Here is a 23,722-nt window from a genome sequence, read left to right as displayed (position 1 = left end):
CACACATCCACACACACACACACACACACACACACACACTCCGTCCTTGAATACACTCTGGCTATCTCTCCTGCATGGCCATGGCTGTTTAAGCAGCAAGGCCTCTTGGGAGATAAGGAAGGAAAAAACTAAATACGAGTGCAATAGCGGGTAGATATGGGATGCAAGCTCTTTTTTACAGATCGTTGTGAGCTCTGTGAAAATTGTTCGGTCTGCACTACAAGCTAAGGTGACACTAGTGGATGTAGTATAATAAATGAAACAGTTTCATTCTGTAATCTGAGATCTGAGCATGCAATCCAATCCAATACAACACCTAACATGATATCAAGAGCTGGCATTATTCTTTAGAGCCATCTGACAGATACAGTACAGATGCCACAGCCACCATCGACACATAGTGGCCCCAAACAGTATTTCTTTACATTGCATTAGATTTGCATTAATCATTGCATTAGATTTAAATAAATAAATAAATAAATTCAAATGAATGAACAAATAAACAAACAATTAAATAACTAAAAATGCAAATAAATAAATAAACTATACAAATAAATAAATGCAAATAAACAAATGAAAGTATATAAATGCAAACAAACAAATAAGTAAATAAATGCAAACTAAATAAATAAAAGCAAACAAATGAAACAAATAAGCACAAAACTAAAAATTAGTAAATTAATAAATAAAACAGGCTAAATGCAAACAAATAAGCAAAGTAGACAAAAATCAAATAAATTAATAAATAAAAGCAAATAAATAAAAAACAAATAAGCCAATGATGAATGAATGAATGAATGAATTAATGAATGAATGAATGGATAAATTAATTGAATGTAAATCAGCAAATAAACAAGTAACTAAATATCACACCACATTGGCAAACAAATGCTACACAAGCTTTTCTCTGAAACAACTTTATGTATTTATCTCATTTTTCAGGTTTCCATCCCAGAAAAGCTTTTCTTGCGCAGCTGATGAAGCATTTTGCTTAAAACAAACAGCTGTTACTAGTTCAGAAATAAACTAGTTTAATAAACCTGGAAGTACTTCTTAACCCTGCTGCCCTACAGCCACTTTGCAGGATAAAAGTGACCATAACTGACTAAATATATGCAAGGAAGACAACACTAATCACAATTCAATATGCACTTATAACTATTAAGGTGTAGAAAAGAAATCAGGCCTAAATCCTGGTACACACTCACAGTAAAGGTGTACATTCTCTATTGGTAGCACCTCTGCCCTTCTAAAAAAAAAAATAATAATCACCTCAGAATGTCTATCAACCAATCAGAATGAAGAATTCAACAATGATGTAGTGTGTAACTCCATTTAGACAGAGGTTAACCATGCAGATGCACACAAAAACGGGCAGATGTGACAGGGAAAGAACTGCTATTTGTTAGAAAGCCGAGCGACTGAGAGTGACTATAGAGTGACTGAGAGAAGATGACAATAGGCAGGAATGCACAAGAAGCATGTGTAAATTATACAGCATGTCAAAGCAAATGAGACCTCTGACTAAATACAGCAGCAAGGGTGAAGACAGCCTGACAATGTGCACCACGCTCAGGCAAGTACGGCTGTGTTTATGCATTTCAGCACACAAACGGAGAGAAGCGCTTGTCTGAACTGTAGGAAATCCTTGAGAAATTCCCCTGAATGTGTGAGCAGACATCAGAAGCGCTCTGGAGGAGAGCCAGAGAGTTTTAACCTCCATCAGACACAAGAGGCCACAGCCCATAATACGCTCATTCCTCAAGCTCGCTCGCTTCTGCCTCTTTAGCTGCAAGTTTACATAAAACGAATGTGATTTTTCTCACTTCTGCATCACTATTGAAATCAAATGTCAATGCAAACTTAACTAGAATTGACATTTTCTTAAACGAATGTGAGCAGAGTCGCCATCAGGAAGCTATGATGGTGCTGCTGTTTGCCAGGGCATTGCTATGTGGTTGCTAGCTGATAACAGTATCATTCATGTCCGTTGCACAAATGAGTTACATGATGCAGATTAATACGTGTTAGTGGTTTGTTCAAATCACTAGCCTTTAGTATGAGCAGTAAAATGAATGCTTAAACAATGCCTGATTCATGAATCATGAATGCCTGAATCATTCTTGTGACCTGGATCTTTTCAATGAACGGTTTGAAGTTTTGAACAGCTGAACAATTTGTTTATGAATTGGACCTTTTCAATTAATCAGTTAAAGGGTTCATATGTTACTATTTTAAAGATCATTATTTTGTCATATGATACTATTTTAAAGATCATTATTTTGTGTATTTGGTGAATAAAAGTTGCGCCTTCTTTCTTTGCGTGAACATTTGGGCGGTGTTATGCAAATCTTCCCACATAGTGACGTAGATATGTGGGGGCGTGTTAGAACGAGGCGTTTTAAGTAGGCGTGGTTAACTCTTAACTTTTATAAAGAATATCTCTTTGGATTTGAGACTTTAGTCTTTGCAACTTTACAGATCTTCTTTATGCACCAAGAGCTTGTAACACTCTAAAGAGAAAGGAAAAACTGAAATCGCATCATATGACCCCTTTAAACTGGTTTTACAAAATCATTCATTCATGAATTAGACTAAATCATTATTTTGATGAACTGGACCTTTTCAATTATTCAGTTGAACTGGTTCACCAACTGATTCATTCATATATTACAATGAACATTTTTTTTTACGAATTAGACCTTTTTGATTAATTGGTTGGATTTGAACCAATTCACAAAATGCTTAATTCCTTAATCCTACTAAACAATTTGTTTATGAATCGGACCTTTTCAATTAATCAGTTAATCTGGTTCACAAAATGATTCATTCATGCACTGTATTAGACTGAACCATTTTTTGATGAACTAGACCTTTTCAAATCAGCTGAACTGGTGCACCAACTGATTCATTCACAAATTTGAATGAACAATTTCTTTATGATTTAGAACTTTTATCTAAATGTTTGAACTGGTTCACAAAACGATTCATTCATTAATCAGACATAACATATTTGTGGATAGTACCATTTCAAATTATGGATTGAACTAGTTCACAAAATGGTTCACTTACGAATTAGAATTACTGGTAAACAATTTGTTTACGGATTGGACCTGTTCAGTTAACTGGTTGAACTGGTTCACAAAATTATTTATTAATGAATTAGACTGAACAATTCATTTATGAATTGGACCTTGCCAATTCATTGGTTGAACTAGTTCACAAAATGATGCATTCACAATTTCACAAACCTTTTCAATTACTGGTGCGAACCGATTAACAAAATGATTCATACATGAATTAGACTGAACAACTTGTTCACAAATTGGACCGAATAGTCTAATTAATTCTCAAATCAACAGCTTACTGACTCATTAAACCAAGAACTGTCTCTTTCTGTCATGTCTGATTCATAATGAATATATACTGAAATGCTAAAAAGTGCCACAGAGTCAAAGTACTTTCACATCCAAAAATGACACATTTCACCGGAAGTCTCAAGTATCTGTTACAAATGTCACTTTTGTTTCATGTCTTTTCCGTGTGCAGTTTTCTGCAGGTGTTTCTATAATGAGTCCCACACATCTGTGCGGCTTCATGCTTATTTCAGAAGGGCTTCTCATGGACCGCTTTCCCTTCATAGCATCTCATTTTTCATTCACACCGCCATCTATCACGCGACCTCCCCGCAGAGCGCGCTAACGAGGTATTAGCAGCAGCACGGAGCCGCTGAAGAGCAGGATGAGCGTGTGTGTTAACGCATGCTGAATCTGGGAAGGATCAATATGGGATGAGGGAGTTGATGAGAAGCGCTAAGTAACTCTTAACAGGTATTTAACACACCCACATTCCCTCAGACGCTTTAGATAAAACCAACCAGTCTACAGCCACAGCAGACACGTTTCCCCCGAGGGATCAATGCATGGTTGCTTTGTGGATCCCACACAGGACCGATGTGGGGAACAGCAGTTGTGTGTACATTTGACGGTGACATTTAGACTTCCAGCCAACTCTGACAACACAAAGAGCTTGAGAAAAAACACCAGAACATTTAGAGCTCCTGCTGGAAAACTTTACCTTTTAGGCGCCAGGGATTTTTGGAAAAATGCTGGATTTTGACATCAAGATTTCAAAAGCTTGTGGCTTGAAAGGGCTTAAAGATAGAGATCTACTGTAAATTAGAAAAATGTTGGGCATGACCGAAAGTTTATGTGGGGTGTAAATATACTCGTCTAATTTGCATATTGTGACGTCATCAGGGGCGGCCATCTTGAATTTCATAATATTCAGGAAATAGTAGATATTGAATTGATGTTTGAACTTATTTGCATGTTTTTTTTTTGTCTTTTTATCCTCATTCCAAATGATCAGAAAAGAGCGCGTTTCAGAAAGGCGGGGCATAGAGGAGAAACAATAATGTACAGTATGTGGAAAATAATGTTTTTTTTTAACCTTAAACCAAATAAACACATTTCATTACACCAAATACACAAAATAATGTTCTTTTTAGCAGCATCATATGACCCCTTTAAGTATGACGTCTTGTCGCAATTTTGCGACTTTGGCGCTTAGAGGGTTAATCTGTACGTCTGATAGCTTAGAGAAGAATCAGCAATAGAAAAATCATCTAACTTATTCAACATCATTTTTTAACAAAAATATATTTAGATAGATAGATAGATAGATAGATAGATAGATAGAGTTTTTTAACGATTCACTGAAGTGAACCATCTCAATCTACTAATTCGCTGGAATGAATCTATCCAACTTCAAACTACATTACACAACAACAACAAAAAGCAAATAGATATGTAATACTCACTAGGTTCACTAGGCTTATTATTAAGTTAGGTGATTTAGCTAAAGGTTAAGAATATTTAGCAAAATGTTTCTCCAAAAATTATTAATGACTCATTTAACCAGTTCTGAACCAGTTTATTGAAACAATCTTTCCAAATCAACTGATTCCCTACAAGAGACCAATCTATTTGTAATATTGAACATTACATAAATACAAAAAATCATGAATATACATTATTGTTCAAAAGTTTGGGGTCTTAAGTTTGGTTCATACCAAGAACGATAACTATAAAGATAACTATAAAGATAACGATATTGGCGTCCACACCAGCAAACCATATCGTCTGTTTATTCTAAGCGCACGCACGTCTGCCACTTTAAATTCTCGAGCTCGTTACAGCAGGATGGATTCTGATTGGCTGTCAATTTTTTATCGTTCATCAGCTGGAAAAAAAATCGTTTTAAAAGTGATTCCAACGATATCGTTTCTCTTTGTCTTTATCGTTATAGTTGTGGTGTGGACTCTGCTATTCTTTAATAATGAGAACGATTTTTGGAACTATATCTTTATCGTTATATTTATAGTTATTGTCCTAGTTGTAAACGGGCCTTTATGCTCACCAAGGTTGAATCTGTTGATCAAAAATGCAGTAGAAACAGTAAAACTGGGAAATATTATTACCATTTTCTAGTTAAATACATTTTAAAATGTAATTTATTTAAAAAATTTTCCATTTTATTTTAAAGCAAAGCTGAATTTTTCAGCATCATTACTCCAGTCTTCAGTGTCACATGATCCTCCAGAAATCAGTCAGATATGCTGATTTGCTGCTCAGGAAACATGTCTGATTATTATCGATGTTGAAAATGTTGTGCTGCTTCATATTTTTTGTAAGATTATACATTTCTTTACCGTCACTTTTGATCCATTTAATGCATCCTTGCTGAATTCATTTCTCTGAATTCAAAAGTATTAATTTCTTTTCAAAAAATCATATTGACCTAAATATTTGTACGGTATATATAATGCTCATAACAGAATGAAACCATCTTAAACACTTTAGCTATGAATGCAAACAGCATGCTTGGGCAAGGTTTTTCAATGCAAAATCTGCTCCACTAGTATCCAGCATGCACACAGCCCAGTGAGCCCACAAACAACATAACCTCAGCATAACCTACAGTCCAACGCGTTTCACAGCAAATCCATCATCCGCTCAGATCCGAGCAGCAACACCCACCTCAATTCCTTCTACAGAGATGAAGGGCCAGATATCAGTGTCTTCAGCGAGGCCTGAGCCGAAGGACAGTGGAAATAAATTATGGTGAGCGGGGTCAAACACGTGGGCTTCCCAGAGGCCAGAGCCGGCGCGCCGCTGTAATGGCTTTGCAGTGATTTACTCCATTCATTACAGTGAGATGCTGTCACCTTCTCTCAAAACACCAGAATCTGTCACCATCAGGACTGCGGGATAATGAATCCAATGGAGATCCCTCTAGACTCCATGTATGATATTTACAGAGACGTGAACAATAGACATAGACAGAATTTCTCTCCAGCACTGATTCATGTTGAATTTGGAAGTTTTAGTAAAAAATACAATTATTTAGTAATAAATAAAATATAGTTCGAAAGTTCAGGGTCAGTAAAAATGTTTTGAAAAAACATCAATGCTTTTATTTAGCAAGGACCCAATAAACTGATCAAAAATGGAAGTAAAGACATTTATGCTATTTATGTTAAATTTATTATGTTCATTTGAACTTTCTATTCACCAACGGGAAAAAAAATCCCAGTTTCAACAAAAGTATCAAGCAGCTCAAATTGATTTTTAATATTAATAATTAATAATAATAAATGATTCTTGAGCAGCAAGTCAGGATATTAGAATGATTTCTGAAGGATCGGGACACTGAAGACGGGAGTAATGATGCTGAAATTTTGGGGAAAAAATTTGATTTTAAAATATATTCAAATAGAAAAAAGTTATTTGAAATTGAAATAATATTTCACAATATTACTGTTTTTACTGTATATTTTTTATTTTAAAAAATGCAACCTTGGCGAGCATAAAAATCTTACGTAATGTACAATTAAATAAAATTAATTAAATTGTTTTTATTCATAACACCAGGTGAAAATGATTCATAAAGTAATAATATTTTTATGTTTTATTTATTTGTATCAATTTCAAAATAATATTTTAATATCATTATTTAATTTTATATATTTAAAAACTTTTTTTTTGCCTGTTTTTTTTGCCTGCCACGCAAAAATTAAGGTTTCACTGCTAAGAAAGTATATTTTCTACTTCATTTGGGTTCATTAATGTCTGTAGCACCAGCAGCGCAGGACAAATTATGCACTGACGTTTAATATGTCAAGCACAAATAATAAAATCCTGTACTTGTCTCATTATTTTCAGCGAAACATCATGAGGAAAGGTAAATATTAGCGTTTTTAAGATGGCAAGCACATCACCATGACAAACTCCCATCATAATTGCATTACCAGGCAGCCGGTCTGACCCGTGGGTATATGACAGCTGCCACACACACCTGAGCCCAGCGGACGGTGGACCGGTATCAGCGCATATGACCTCTGATCTGCAGTGATAGACAGTCCAAGTTGTTTATATGGCAGCGAAGGCTCATATCTGCCAGGCTCCAGGTGGCTCTGATCGCATCCCATCGCCTGTAGGTGACTTATGATCGTCTAAGACAAATGCTTTTCAAAACACTGCACTTGAGACGTCAGACGCACCTGCTCACTATCTCCCCTCGACCCTTCAAGTTCACAGACGCTGTAGACTGTCAGAGATGACGTCTGATTAGGGTGCAGAACTGGAGAACAGGTTGGCTGGCTAATACTGCATCTCTCTGGACAGTAAATATGTCTGTCATAAGCGATAAAGACAGGGTTGTGCTGACTCAAGATGTTTTGGTGTACTTTTATGCTGAGCTGTGGAAACGACACGCTCTCGGCTCAGTCCACATAGTTGACGGAAATCTCACATAGCAGAGCAACTCTCCACGGTTATTAAACACACAATGACGGCTAATTATGAACAAAGCTTCACTCTTGGCTACAGTACATAATTAAGTTTTGGATTCTTGCTCATTTGTTTTAGCAGCTACTGATGAAAGATAATAGGAAACGATGCGGAGGGAATTAGGACACAACATAAGCCAACTCGAACCCATTTCTCATACATAAGCACCACAGTTAATTGCTATACATAAACGGTCTCACAAATTCTATGTATAGGCACATTTTTGGGGTTTTGCTAAAATTTAGGTTGAGGCATGCATTTCCAATGAGCCTAAAAAGTGCATTCAAATCAATTCGCCTCTTAGTGCTTAATCCTGTTCTGTACAAACTCAATTCAGTCATTTACGACAGTGACAAACGCATGCTACAATCAAATCGAATCCAGAAAAATTCATTTATAAATACTCTATGCAGTGTGTAATGAATCAAACTGAACAACTAGTTGTTAATGACATAGCAGAGTTGTATGTGTGGTGCACAGTGAATGAGGAACGTTTCTGATTCATTAGTGTTGCCAGATCTTGCTATTAAAAAAAAACACCAAACAAGAACAAGCCCATAATAAACTTAAATCCAATCACGTTATCTTAGAAAGAAGCCACATACAAAAATATAGTGACCTCCCTACTTTATTAAAGGGGTAATTTGATGCGAATCAGAAATCATAGCACGTCCGCTGTCTTAACCGCGGCTTGTGTACTGCATCATCACTGTGTCTGTCTGGACTCTGTTGCCCTTTCAGGCTTGAACTCATGGTAAAACTAACAACATTATTAACTGTCTTGATATTTACTTTGAAAGCTGAAGCTCGCGATTATGGTAAGGGGCGTTACATTTCTGACACGTGCTTGTGGTGTTCGGCCAATCACAATGCACTGGGTCAGCTGGCCAATCAGAGCAGACTGCGCTTGTCAAAGGAGGGGGCTTTGTTGAAAACGACGCGTTTGAGAGAGGCGGGGCATAGAGGACCTACAATAATGTACAGTATTTGAAAAATAATGTGTTTTTTGAACATTAAAGCATGTCAACATATTCTGTTACACCAAATACACAAAATAATGATCTTTAAAATAGCATCATATGACCCCTTTAACTCCATAAAATGGATCGCTATATAAGCTGAGCCCAAACAACAAGACCAAAAATGCTTAAAAAGCGATGCTTATAACCAGTGGACATGGCAACCCTTCAAGAGCAAGTTTTGAGAAGCAGCCTTCCAAACATAATCGAAACAGATGACTTTTTCTTCAGAATAATTTTTAGCTGAAACTGTGGTCCTTGCTAATTCAAAAAATGTAAGTCTGCTCATTTAAAAAAATAAAATAAAATCAAGGAACACAAAATTAATACCTGTTGCTGCTTATAATATATTGCGGTCTTATGAAGAGAAGTGTTCGGTCTGTGCAAGAAATTAAACATTATTCACAACATTATTACCTATAATCCAGAGCCTGAGGCAAAATGGGAAATCTGATTCTTTTCCATGAACTGATTCTTTCGGACAGTTTGTTTTAATGAACTGGTTCAATTCACTTGTTCGTTTACATAATCGCACAATGACAAATCATATACACAGTAGGGCTGTCAAAAAAAAATTCGAATTTCGAATATTCGTCAAATTTAAAATAAAAATCCACATTCAAATGCAAAAACGTTGTTTTACGTCAAAACCGAAACCAAGCCGTTCACACAGAACGCATTTTTATCTCATTTTCTAGAGGGACATCTATCACCGTTGCACTCGTGTCTCACACAAGAGAGCCGCATGTTTAGAAAGCCATGTAAAATTGATGCAAGTTCAACTTTTCAAAAACTCTCAAGACTTTATAGCGGCTTTCCCCATTCCACTGCATCTCAAGTTTTTAAATGAAGAAAGTACTCTTTGTGATTGGTTTTCGGTCCTTTGTATTAAATTATACATACATGCATGATGCTGTTTTGTTTCTAATTGTTTAAGCAACTTTATTAATTATATAAAGTTTATAATCATTATTTTAAACATTATGCACTTTTTTCAAAGATAGTCGTGTTATTTTATTACGCTTTGAAGAAACGTGCATAATATTTTGCTCGATGCGCCCTCTTGTGGCCTCAGGAGAGAAGCCAAAAGCTTTTTTCCCCCCTAACTGAAATTATGCCTTTTAAATTTGAATATAATTCGAATATGGACAATATTTAAGTAAAAAATTCAAATTTAGTTTTTCAGCCATTTTGACAGCCCTAATACACAGTTAATTATATCATTAAAGTACCCAATTATGATGTGAAACTTGGATGTTTTCCATGTTTAAAGCATATAAAATGAAATACAAATTTTCAGCTAACCTTTTTACAGAAATCACGCAAAACCATAAAAACTTTCATTTCAACCCTTTTTTTCAAGTGCTTGGTTCATGCATGCACATATCACTGGCTCATGTGCTCATTTTGAGTCAGAGTGACTCTCAGACACATCCGAAAGTTAACTTGATTGAGTAACTGTTTTAGACGGTTCAGTCCGATTTGGTGAACTGGTTCATATAGTTCACTAGAATGATTCAAAAGAATGATTCGTTCGCGAACCAAATATCACTAGACCGTTTGCCTGAGGCTCTGGATTACAGTTAATAATATTGTAAATAATGTTTCGTTTCTTGCACAGACTGATCATTTCGCTTCATAAGACCTCAATATATATCGTCAGAGCCACAGGTTTTAATTTTGATTGCCTGGGGGTGAGTAAATAAACAGCAAATTTTAACAACAGATCTATCCCTTTAATGCTCAACTCCTAACCTCGCCTGGTTTGAACCCTGATTAGACTGAATCATGAAGTATAATCACGGTGCCCTTGAGCAAGACACTCAATCACAGGTCATTCAAGGGAAAAAAGAAACATCAGCTAAGTGACAGATAACATCTCATTCACGGCTGCAGAACATTGGCTTTGCTAGTGCAGACACCGCAGGGACAAGAGGAAAGAGGCTACGTCAGAATGAGAAACAACACTGCCACTTTTAATTTTTCATATTCTATTAATGGCTTTATGAGCACATACTTGGAGTCAGTAGGTCAGAACAGTACAAATACGGTGCTAGTGGGCTTCTCCTGTCACCTTCAGACGCCGTACAATCACACATCAAAGACCAGCAGCTGCCTCGGCATGCTGGGAATCAGTATCACAGCAGGCAGGATGTATTTACTCTTAGCTGTCTCATTAGCTGTCATCGCAGCTGCCGAAAGAACTTAAGTTACCTTGTCTTCACAGTCGACTCACTCCTTGACACCAAACCACCCTCGTCCTGTTTCACCAGTCGTCAAGAATACCTGGGGAAATCTAGCTGATCATTTTGTCAATGGAGAAAGATGCTTTTTAGCAACAGACTGTGTAGTTCCAGCAGCTAGCAGCAGCGGCTAAATGACCTTTGGTAACCATACAAATTTTGACCCCTTGTTCATTCATGCTAAAAGTTTTTATTTTTATACTTTCTGTTCTCATTTTAGTTAAGCTAAGTTAAGGTAGTTTAGTTTGGTTGATTGTGTGTTTTTGTCATTTCAAGTAACAAAACTATTTTTATGCTTTTAGTTTTTCAGTTAACTACAGTCAAACCAAAAACTATTCAGACACCAGATATAATTTTTGATATCTTTTTACTAGTGGGTGCAGGACACTATAGTTCATTTATGTAAGTGAGGATAGCAAAATAAAGTAAACTGTGCCATATTATACCCAGAAATTCTTCATACACAGGAGTACCAGTAAAATTGATAAAAATTTGGGACAAAAATCATTCAGACACTTCAGACACAAATATTATGGAGAAAATTATCATAAGGTTTCGTTCATATTGGCTCCAGTGCTGCTGTCATTAAAACTAAAACACAAAATATGTACACACAAAGTACTGAAATATACTAAATACTGAAATACTAAATATTGACACATTTAAATTCATGATGATTTTGTGACAGTGACAGTAAATACATTTATAAAGTTACAAAAACCTTTTCTACTTCAAATAAATGTTAAACTTCCTATTAATCAAAAAATTCTAATCAAAATGTGTCAGGGTTTCCACAAAAAAATTATGCAGCACACCTGTTTTTAACACAGATAATGATACAAAAAAAATGTTTCTTGAGCATATTAGAATGATTTCTGAAGGATCTTGTGAAGACTGGAGTAATGATGCTGAAAACTCAGCTTTGCTTTACAGGAACAAATTATATTTTAAAATATATTCAAAACAGAAAGCAGTTAATTTAAAATATATTAATATTTCACAATAATACTTTTGGTCAAATAAATGCAGCCTTGGTGAGCATAAGAGACTTCTTTCAAAAACATTAAAAAAAAATCTTACAACCCAATAGCATAACTTCATTTGAAATGTAAAGAACTGAAGCATTTCTAAAACCTTTAGTTCCCATTATAAGACACATTTCAATAAATATGTGTATCAATAGATTTTGAAATTGACTTTATGGGGTGATATAGCATTAATCAAGTGTAACAATAATCTCAAAACGGCCGAACATTAGGTAGAACAATATATCAATCTATAACCAATGCTAACTCACAATTTGCGAAGATCGAACCAGCAACCCTCAAATCACCAGTCAAGAGTCCTTAACCACTAACACCCCATCAAGGTTTAAACAATGTCAAAATCTCCACTTCATGATAAAAGGCTGCTGCACACCAAGGAATAAACAAACAAATCAAAGTTGATCAATTCACAACCTACACTTTTCTTGAGAGCATGCAGTTTGGAGAACTGCATTTTCTGAATATATGACTGCACTTCTGTGCATTTATGCAGATTTCTCCAAAATCCCCTGAGAGAAATAGACACCCAGAGGTTCACTTTATATGGAGACCGTCCTCTGGCATCCATCAAATGAACACATTATAGGGCTCCTTCACTCTCCCATCGGACTGCCTGATCGCCTTCAGTCCTCCTTTTGAAGGTCACGGCGCCACATTGTCAGTCCTCACATCGAAGGTTGTTCTACAGTAACACACACGCACGGCACAACGGCTGCCATTGGATGAACGAGATGAAAGTGAAATGAATGGAAAATTAGTCATTTGCAGATGAACAGAGAAGAATGTAGGTGATTAATCACGGGTTTTCATTTTAACGCCATTGAATCGAACATCTGCAGAGGTTTAGGTGAAACAAATGGCCAATTATTTTATACCAACATAACTGATTGAACAAGGAATCAAAAAATACATGCACTGAGAGAGGAAAAATAACTGGATTTCAGGATATGGGACAGGCTAGAATCAATACTATCTCAAGATAGATTTGAACCACAGAAGAAAGAAACAAATGACCCAAAACACACTAGCAGCCGCACTAAAAATCACTTCGAATACCATAGCAATGCTATATCAACGTCCTGTAAACATTGAAGCATCCTGGTAGCAGTTTTTGCAGAAAATATAGTTTAAATTAACTACAGACAATCATTTTTGAGGCTCCTCTACAATCTCCGTCATGCTTAACTGAAAAACAATCCTTTGGGAGCACAAACCAAGTGGTTGCAATGTTGCTCTTTCAGTTGGAATGATTTGATAAGAGGTCACCCTCATGTCAGTGACAAAAATCAAAGCCTAGCTGTCCAACGCACACAGAGCGGTTTATGGAAATTCACAGATGATATATTGATTGTTAAGCAATTAACAGTCTGCAACTTTCAAATTCACACGTACAAGGCATATCGACTAACACTTGACCAGTGCTGGGGACGCTAACTTGAAACTGTATCTTAAACTATTTATCATTTAAAGTAGTATTATTAAAATGTAATATATAGTACTCAGTAGTATGAGTATAACAATCAGAGCAGAGCTCAACATTATTATTCATGACCCTTCCAAATAAGGTAAAAACAGACCATTTCATTCTAGGGACAAATCCTAGGGTTGTAAATGGACATGTAAAACTGTTTCTGGAGATGTTTTGCCCTTACCTAAGCCACATACCTTCTATGTATATATCAAAGAACAATTTTAAATATTGTATCAATGCATTCTATGGCACCTTTAAAGCTACAGTCAAGCTACCTTAAAAATAGTTAGCTACACTACAAACTACTTACAAAAATTAGCTCAATTAAGGTCAAAGCATTAAAGTGATCAGATAAACAGATACATTTACACTAAATAAAACTAATGAAACCAGCAAAAATCATAATTTACATAGCTGAATGCTAAAAATCTAAGAAAGAAAAGCATTTAACCATTTCACAACCATACTGTGATAGCATTAAATCGGTCACCAGTAAACAGATATATTTAAACTAAATGATAAATGATTAATAAACAATAAAACTAGCAAACACTGCCATTTAGCCTACATACATGTACGCTAAAAATTTAGCTACAAATATACAACATTTAACTATTTCACAGTTAACAAGCCACTCATAATTTATAATTAAACTACAGTCAATTTTATTCTACAAACTACTAATGAAAAGTATAGCTCAATTGAGGTGATAACATTAAAGTGATCAGCAATACACAGATAAATTTACAATAAGTACAACTAACAAAATTAGCAAACACCTAAAAACAGCTAAAAAAGACCAACATTATTTAACTCTTTCGCAACCACATTGTATTAGCATTTAAGCATTTTTAACTATTTCACAGCCACACTAACTCTCAACAAGCTTAATTATATTAAATTAGCATAACTACAGTTAAGCTTAAGTCTTTGTTAAAAAAATGAATAAAATAGTTTTACACTACAAACTATTAACGAAAAGTAGCTAAATTGAGATGACGGCATTAAACAGACAACACAAACAAATATATTTACACTAAATACAACTAATAAAACTAGCGAAGACTTTTATGCCATTACGCCTTTAACAAAACTGAATGCTAAAAACTTAACAAAGAACAACATTTAACTATTTAACAAACATCATTGAAGTATTTCGTAACCGCACTAACTCTTAACAAGCTGCTCGTCATTTAAATTAGCTTAACTACAGTGAACCTACTTTGATTTAAAAAATATTCATAAAATTGTTATACACTACAAACTACTAACAAAAAGCAGCTAAATTGAGGTGACGGCATTAAACAGACAACACAAACAGATCAATTTAATTTATCGCCATTTACATTGCTGAATGCTAAAACTTAGCAGAGGAAGCGTTACAAAGAACAACATTTAGCCTAACTATTTCGTAACCACTGATAAACTAGCAAAGAAAACTAGCAAATGCAGTCATTTATACATAGCTGAATGCTAAACACTTAGAGAACAACAACATTTTAACCATTTCACAACCACACAGTGATTGCATTACAGCAGTCAACAGTAAACAGATCAATTTAAACTAAATGCAACTAATAAAACTAGCAAACACTGTCATTTACATAGCTGAATGCTAAAAGTTTAGCTACAAATATATAACATTTAACTATTTCGCAGCCACACTTTGTCTTAACAAGCTTCTCCTAATATTTCTAGTTAAATTACAGTCAATCAGTAAATGTCACAGGAATCATTTATTTGATTAATGAATCATTTATTGACAAAGGCAATCCATATAAAATGAACCAATTCACTAAAATGAATAAGACTTTCATGTGAGAGTGAAGTTTTTGTAGTAATGCTAATTATTGGAAAAAGCAGCTTGTTAATGCAAAAGCTACTCTGAAAATATCCAAGCTACTGTCATGCTAAGTTAGCTTAATTAACAATCATAACCTACTTGGGGGTACAACAGGCTGCATCTCCTAAATTGAGTTCACATGAAAAATTGTGGGCCACAAAAATATGACCCATATTCTTTCTTCAGCGGGAACTGAAATGCCTGACAAAACGGGTATTTGGATAACCCGACGATAAGGGAGGTGGCATCGTTCTCTGAAACCGCAGGAGGACCAGGGCACAGTCAGGTACTTTCCAGGGAAACAGCCAAAAATAGCCACCATTTCCACTCAAACGAGCACTCCACACAACAAGGGCCAGCACACACACACACACTCATGCAGTGGGAAGTCGGAAGCGCCAGAGGGAACGGGATGTGGAAGGCACAAAGATACATGCCACCGTGACACTCAAGAACACTTGTGCTAAGAAGTTATATTATTAAACGCTTTAATCTCTCATCATGGAGCCACAAGAAATGCACTTGTTTTCCAAAAAGCAGCCGAAGGGTCAGGCCTCGTCCTCCCTTGGGCGATGCATCGCCTGGTGTTGTTTATCCAGGGCAGCAGTTATGACTATTCTTATTTTTGCTATTTATAAAGCAGACTGTGGTTTATTGGAAGTGCACCAGACAGCATTGTAGAAACGACAGTGACTTATTCACCGCTTGCACGCAATACAAGAGCGTGTGAGGTCGGGATATTGTTTTTCTTGACTAGTGCCTCACTGGAGGCGACTGTATAAGTACACATTTATCTATTTACTTCAGACCTGTTTTCCTAGCATTAGCATTGACGATTGGTGGTGGGTTGTTCCTGTTAGGCAAACAAAACAAAATGTCTTCAAAACAAACAAACAAAAAAATATTTATAGTAACAAACATGGATGTTTTATAGTGAGACACCATAACAGAAAGCATCAAATCCATTGCTAATACTGCTGTTGTTTTCCCACCAAATTGATATCACTTCCTGGAAGATGATGTCATTCACTGGCTTTTGTTAGAATTTACAGAAGACTGAAATAAAAACAGGATGGAAGGTGATATTTGGGGACACAGTCAAAACAACAACAAAAACTATAAACAAATTACTAGGGCTGCACGATTAATCGCATGTGATTGTCATGCGTATCTTGTCAGTAAAGCCGGTTCTGTGATTAGTAGTAAATATCCAGCACGTGCTTTCAGATGGAGCAGCGTTTACTACACAGAGCCATAGTTCTCTGACAAGCTACGCAAAATCGCATTCATAATCGCAGACGATATTATTGCACGTTTATGAAATCAAAGATATCGTTCTGCGATTATGAAAGTTGTTTGCATAGCTTGTCAGTGAACTATGGTAGTCACGTTGAATCAATGAAAGCAGTTGAATCTTCTGTTTATTCAGCTGCAGCTATAGGCATTTCCTGGGTTTCTTCTGCGAGGCGTATTTGGAGTTTCAGCGCGAGAGCGCCCTCTGGCCTTCGGATGGAGATTTACTGCTGATCACAGAACCGTGCTTCACTGAAAGATACGCATGCCAATCGCAGCTTCTGCCTAATCACGATTTATCGCCTTTCGATTAATCGTGCAGCCCTGCAAATAATAATAATTTTAGCATTTGTAGTGTATTTTATCCAAAATATTATCTATAAATAAGAAAATATTTATATATCTGGCTAATTTTCACAAAAGCAGAAGAACTGTACATTTTAAAATTATATATAAATTAATTTGGTCTTTCAGCAGTACACTAACATATAGACGACTTCAAAAGCTAACATACAAGGACTTAAAAGCAGCAACAACAAAAAAAATTAGATTTGATGGGCTCTTGGTTTCATGGTTTGATTTCACATGAAAATGTACTGCACAGTAGGAAGGACCCAGGTGTGCTGTTTTTGTTGGTTTGCGCAGCTTGATTTCACCAGCAAACTGAAAGACCTTGCAGCGAGAGTCAGCACAAACAATGCTTTCATTTAAACACATGTCCAATTCAAAAGAACATCGCGTCTGAAGAGAGACTGCCGTTTTGTGATTAGCGTCCAGGTCAGTGTGATTTACTCGAGACCCAGCCAGTCTCTATTCCCAGGTCTGCCAGGTTTCCACACAAGCTCACTACTTTCCTTCGGTGATTTACGTAGCTACTGCGAGCAGCTGGAAGATTTTTTGCCGTACTGGAGTCGAAGTCTCTCTTGACGGAGAGCTCATTCAATGGGCCTGCAAATCCATGAGGGAAAGATAAATCCTGAGCGCTGAATACGCTCACTCCGGAGTGGGAAAATTAAGCTTTCAGCCAGTGAACGGGAGGAAAAAAAGAAAAAACAGAAACGCCTGAAGAGGGGCAATCAACTGAATACAAGATATGAAGGAAAGAATGTCACCACTTTAATCATTTTGTTGATGATTAAAGAAAGGAAGTCATATATTAAAGCTTCAGGCCTCGGGTACAGTGTGTGTTAAACCGAGCGAAATGAGATGCAGTGAATTCAACAGAGACTTCAGTGGTGTTAGAAAAAGAAAGGTTGTTATGCAATGTTACGCTTAACCTTACTGTACCATTCTGAGTCATGAAACTGTAAAAAAAAAAAAACCCTAAACTATCCACTGGAAAGACTACAGTACTGAGTGGCACACAAAAACAGAGAGTGAAGGAAAGAAATTGAGAGAGGAACTGACAGATATTCAGAAACGAGCACCATGGGACCATATTAAGGAGGTCATTTAACCCTTTTAAACGAAGGCTGAGGGAATGACGGAGTAAAAAAAATGAAGCAGAGTTCCTCAAGAGACTCAAATCCTCTCTGATTGAGAGGGAGTGCTGGCAACTAACACCAGCGAAATGAAGCGAGTCTCTCAAGGGCGACAGCCGCGCCGTCAATTCCAGTTGACCCACAGGACCTACAGAGACACCTGCGCTGCCACGGCGAGATGATGCTGTGACAGCATAGAGATTTGTTCTGGCACAGCGATTTCGGTTTCGCCAAGTGACTTTATCCACTCACAAACAGGCGTTTGGGATCCTTCAGCGCTTAGATTTTAGCATGGCGGATAAAGATGTCAAAAGTCCTGTGGAAACGCATGAGTCAGTTTTGGCTCCTTAAAAACCTGAATATGCCACTTTGCTAATATTATAAGAGGTTTAGTCATTCGACCCGTTATCAATACTGTCAAAATGAGAATTCCATTTGATATTAATTACAGTCTGGCATTCCTCATTAAATGAAGACGATCTATTAAGTAACCATAATTATGACCTGAAAGGATTCATAACACGTTGGGACATTCATATTCCGTACGGCTAGGAAAATGTATCACTCAACGCCCAATTATTGGCTTTTGCTTGAGCTCAAGTACAATTAACAAAACGAAGGAACCATTTGCATAAGTTAATTACATAAAAATGCTAACCTTCGGCCACATTTATAAAAATGTCAAGTGCTTTGAGAATCCAATACTTGGTGTAAGTGAGGTGACCAGCCATTAAGCGAAAGGAGAGGTTAGTTTGAAATTCAAAATATGCAGAAGAAACTAATGTACAAATACAGCTTGCATGCTAACCTTATTAGCATGCAAAAAAAGGTTGCTAATTTGCAAATGCTAATTTTTCTTTGTTGATTGTTGATCCGAAAGCGCATGAAATCAGGTAACAGAGAAAGTTACAACCCTTTTGCAAGACAAAATGAATCGACAAATCTCCAACATGAATCTCTTTATTAGCTATGTAGCGTCTACGTAAAATCATGCATGGTCTTTGGGGTTTATGGCTTAAGAGACCCCTTTTAGCCTTTGACATTTGCATATAAATTACAGTCCTGGTCACAGACTTTACATTTATATGGGGGCTAAATTGCCAAATAATTCTCCCCACTATCAAGGAGATGCTAAGCAGTCCACCACTATCATCTCCCCAACTGACTTCAAACAGTTTCCAAAGACAAGTAAATGACCCCCCCGGTGCCAGGCTCCGATGGGCCTGGCTGATCAGCAAACTACCACAGGCTCACATAACACACACACACACACACATAAAGACCTTTTCTTTATTTAGACAATAATTAATCAGTTACAAATATATATAAATATTGATTCTGCTACAGTTAATTCTAAGATCTAATCTAAATATGTATTATTAATCATAACCAGTTATAATTAGTCATAAATATTTCCCTTTTGAGCTGATTTATTACAGCTATTAAAGGGACAGTTCACTCAAAAATTAAAAATTGTCATCATTTTCAGCAGTGGTCTCAAACTCAATTCCTGGAGTGCCACAGCTCTGCAGAGTTTAGCTTCAACCAGCTCCAAATCACACCTGCTTGGAAGTTTCTAGTGATCCTGAAGACCTTGATTAGCTGGATCAGGTGTGTTTGATTAGGGTTGGAGCAAAACTGTGCAGAGCTGTGGCCATCCAGGAATTGAGTTTGAGACCAATGATTTACATATAAAATTTAAATTTAATATAAATTTAAAATGACTAAAGTTTAAATAAATTAAAGCCAAAAAATTATATTAAAAGTAGCATATAAAAATGCACATAAAATACTAAAACTTAAACTAAAACCAATATAAATAATTAATATTATATAACAGTGCATTTACTCACACCCTTATGTTGTTCCATACCGGTAGGCCTATGACTTAATTGCATCTGTGGAAAATATATAAATGAACGCTGACTTTTTTTAATCTCTCTTTTTGTGTTCCACAAAAGTAAGTCATGCATATGAAACTACAAGAGGGTTAGTAAATGACCATTTTCATTTTTGGGGTGTACTATCCCTTTAAATGAAAGGATATATATGCAACAAATGTTTGCAAACATTACATTGTATGCTAACATGACTGGATTTTTGCTAATTTGCCTCTTGCAAATGCTAATTTTGCTTTGTTGACCACTGAACGGAAAACACGATCATACGTAGAAAATGACAGGCCTTTTTTGAGAAAAAACTGACTGTACAAATCTGTAATAGTCCCTTTCTGAAGGCTGCGGAAAAGGTTAGACAGCATGTTACTGCCTAAAAGACCTGCTCCGTTAACCGAATATGTCACAGAAACCGCAGGGGCAAAGATTCAACAAAACGCTTCGACAAGTGAACACTGAGGACACTGACAATACTCAGGCTGAAGAATAAAGTTTCAATGCAGCAAGAAATATTTAACAGCTACATGAGTCAAGAGCCAAAAGTGTCCCACTCAGTCCTCGCAACAAAGATTACGCACAGCGCTAAACAAGGAAACATACTCATGTACACTGTGTTAGTTACTAGAAATGCACATCTTACCTTTAAGCTGATCTGCAACCACACTTGGTCCGATCCTTTCTGTAACTCGCCCGTCTTCTCGCAAGTACCGGTCATCCAAAAACTTGTCCGTGGCCTCCGAAAGGTGAACCTTCCCGGCAACACCCAACTGCTCCATAAGATTGGCTAGGTTGACATCGTTGGACCAGACGTCGAACTTAAAGCGCTTCATGCCGAGGATCCCGCAAAGCACGGTGCCAGTGTGGACGCCAACACGCATGTTCACCATCTCTGTCTTTTCTTGACAGAACTGCTCAATGGCCTGGATCATCCCAAGCCCCATCTCTACACAGCAGTAGGCGTGGTCCTCTCTTGGTTCAGGACAACCGGCCACGCAATAGTAACAATCTCCCAGCGTGCTGATCTTCTCGCAACACGTGAGCTCACACAGGCGATCGAAGCGTCCGAATAAGTCGTTGAGGAGTCCCACTAGGGCATGCGCCGACTTATTGGCGCTCATCTTGGTGAATCCCACAATGTCCGCGAACAGGATGCTGACCGGCTCCATGCGTTTCATGTTGAATGGCCGAAAGATGATCTGGCCTCGAGGTATCGATGTCTTCTTGCGTTTGGTGCTCCTTGGGCTGGAGGCGCCTGCAATGACCGCTCCCGTCGAGTAGCGCTTAACCGAATTGTCATTGTCGTCATCACTCTGCTTCATGAGCTCATCAGCCACCCTACGAGGCATCACCGAGTGGATCATCCGCTCCTTTAGGGCCTTTTCCACCTCCAAGTCTTTCCCATGCATGATGGCTTGGCCGACCTTGAGGAACGTGCTGCGTGAACGCACTTCGGACATAATAAAAAGGTGGATGCCAATGACGTGGGCGCAGAGATGCAAAATGACCCTTCCTGGGATCAGCCAGTAGAGCGTTTCCAAATGTTCCTCAGTGGAGTTCCTCCAGCCATTGCCTTGAATCAAATGCATCCAGCCAAGAGTCTCAAAAAGCACTGAGTAGAGCAAGCCGAGCAGGAGCGAAGCGTACAAACGGACATGGAGGAAACTGTAGAGCAACGAAAGCACCTCCATGCCTAGAGAGAAGGTGCCAACTGGGGACAAACAAGGAGCAACTGGACCTCCACTGCGGGTGGCTTCAAACGTCAGGTTTTTATCCTCGGCGCCACTGAAGTCGCCTGCGTCCTCTTCATCCTTCAAAGGAGGAACATTAAAATCACTAAAGCCTGAAGTCTGGATCTGAGGTGCAAGAGTGAGGGCAAATGTCACCACGATGAGCAACAGCGAGGCTTGATTGTAGCAGTGGACGTAGAACCGGGTGAACGTGAAGACGAACAGGACAGAACAGAGGAGTAGGAAGGCAGCCGTGGGCAATAAGAAGGCAGTCCGTTCACATCGATTAGCATTAGCGATGAAGAACAACCCCCAGAGGAGGCTGGCGGCCGCCAAGTAAAACAACACACAGCGGAAACGCCGTTGCGTTTGAGGGAAGCAGCGCTCGCGGCAGGCTTCCTCCAGAATGTTGGAGTCAAACTTGGGGTTCCAGAAATGTCCAGCCGACCTTTCGAACAGCTGTGGCATCTTCCTTTGAGTCCGGAGGCCTTTGACCACTGGTTTGCGGATGGCGGATTCGCCTGAGCTACAGCTGGAGGAGATGCTGTACTTGCAATGTTTGGAGCCCCCGATGATGCTGCACATGGCGCTGGCGCCCAGACTCCCACGCTGCTGTTTGTGCGGCTTGGCGCCGCTGATCCGCACAGACACGGCACCATCGCCGCTGGAGTCGCAGCTTACTTCGCTGTTGTGAAACAGCAGATGTTGATGTTGAGGAGAAGCCATGATACCATTCAGATCAGAGGCAAGCTGGGAGAAATGATGAAAATACGATGTTTGGGTGGAAAAAGAGTCAAGAAGGGTAAACAAATGGAGATGGTGCCAAACAGCTCTGACGACTAGATGACGAAAAATTTACTCATGCCTTTAGACAGATCCAGGATTTTGAGTTTTGGTTATTTCACCTCATGACGTCAATAGCAGATTCCTCTTCTCTTCTGTCTTTCTTGACGCACATGGGTCGGAGAGGTTTATCCAAAACGCATGGAATCTTTCAATTTACTACAAGTGAATCAAAAATGTTCTCTCACTGATGAATCAAAGTTACATAATAACACCACAAAAATGAAGACTCAAGTCAAGGACTGTTTGCTTTGACTCCTCAGGGAACTTCTTAACTCCATTTTGATGCCAATTGCACAATTTTCCCCATAAATGAGACACTACATTGGTTTTCAAGAAGAAAATTGTATTTATGAGACCATTTAGAGGACTGTCAGCATTTATGCTTGACGTAAGTTATGGCATTCATCATATCCAACACAGTCATACATAATAAAGTCCAAAAACTCTTGATCAAATAAACATTAAAAAAGTCCAGCAGGGGATGAGTATGTCAACAACAAAAAAAAACAGTCCAAACTGAAAAACATGATGTGTTTCCATATTATTTAGGCTACTTAAGAAAAATAACTCAACGCGGGTTCTTAAAAATAAACCTTCCGCCCTCTTTTGTTCTTCAGATTCAGAATAAGCGTTCACTGGAGACTCCGCGTCCTGTCAGACGGACATAAAGGCAACAACAGCGTTACTGTTAAAAAATACGTAGAAAAATTCAGCCAGTCTTCTTTCTAAAACGGCCTGTCGCGTTAATATTCTCTTGACTGGAGCACCGACCTTTCCTGAGTTCCCGCTCCGGATCTTGCAGGCGCTTCTATTGCGAATTAAACGTGCGGAACGGGATACAAATCATGAAGATTGCGCATATGGATTAACTTATCATTCAAGATGCATAAATGACTGTATGTCCAGTATATTTCCATAGACTTAAAACACTGTGATCTTAATTCAGGTTTGGCTGTTTGAAACCAGTTTAAGCCATTTATATCAATGCACGTTGTAAAATAATTC

General features: G+C 37.7%; 1 protein-coding gene across 1 annotated transcript in view; it reads right to left on the bottom strand.

The window, feature by feature from the left end:
- The window catches only part of LOC107715643 (adenylate cyclase type 9-like), a 70,163-nt gene extending 46,969 nt beyond the window's left edge, over positions 1-23,194 (bottom strand). Inside the window, exon 1 of the mRNA XM_016521798.1 lies at positions 20,785-23,194. Within this exon, the coding sequence (XP_016377284.1) occupies positions 20,785-22,597 (1,813 nt within the window). The 5' untranslated portion in view covers positions 22,598-23,194. The remainder of the gene's footprint in view (positions 1-20,784) is intronic.
- Between the last annotated feature and the right edge of the window lie 528 nt (positions 23,195-23,722).

This window comes from Sinocyclocheilus rhinocerous, unplaced genomic scaffold (assembly GCF_001515625.1).
Source record: "Sinocyclocheilus rhinocerous isolate Xijiao unplaced genomic scaffold, SAMN03320098_v1.1 scaffold239, whole genome shotgun sequence".
Taxonomy (NCBI): Eukaryota; Metazoa; Chordata; class Actinopteri; order Cypriniformes; family Cyprinidae; genus Sinocyclocheilus; species Sinocyclocheilus rhinocerous.
Note: the sequence above shows the minus strand (reverse complement) of the source record. Positions and strands in the feature narration are given on the sequence as shown.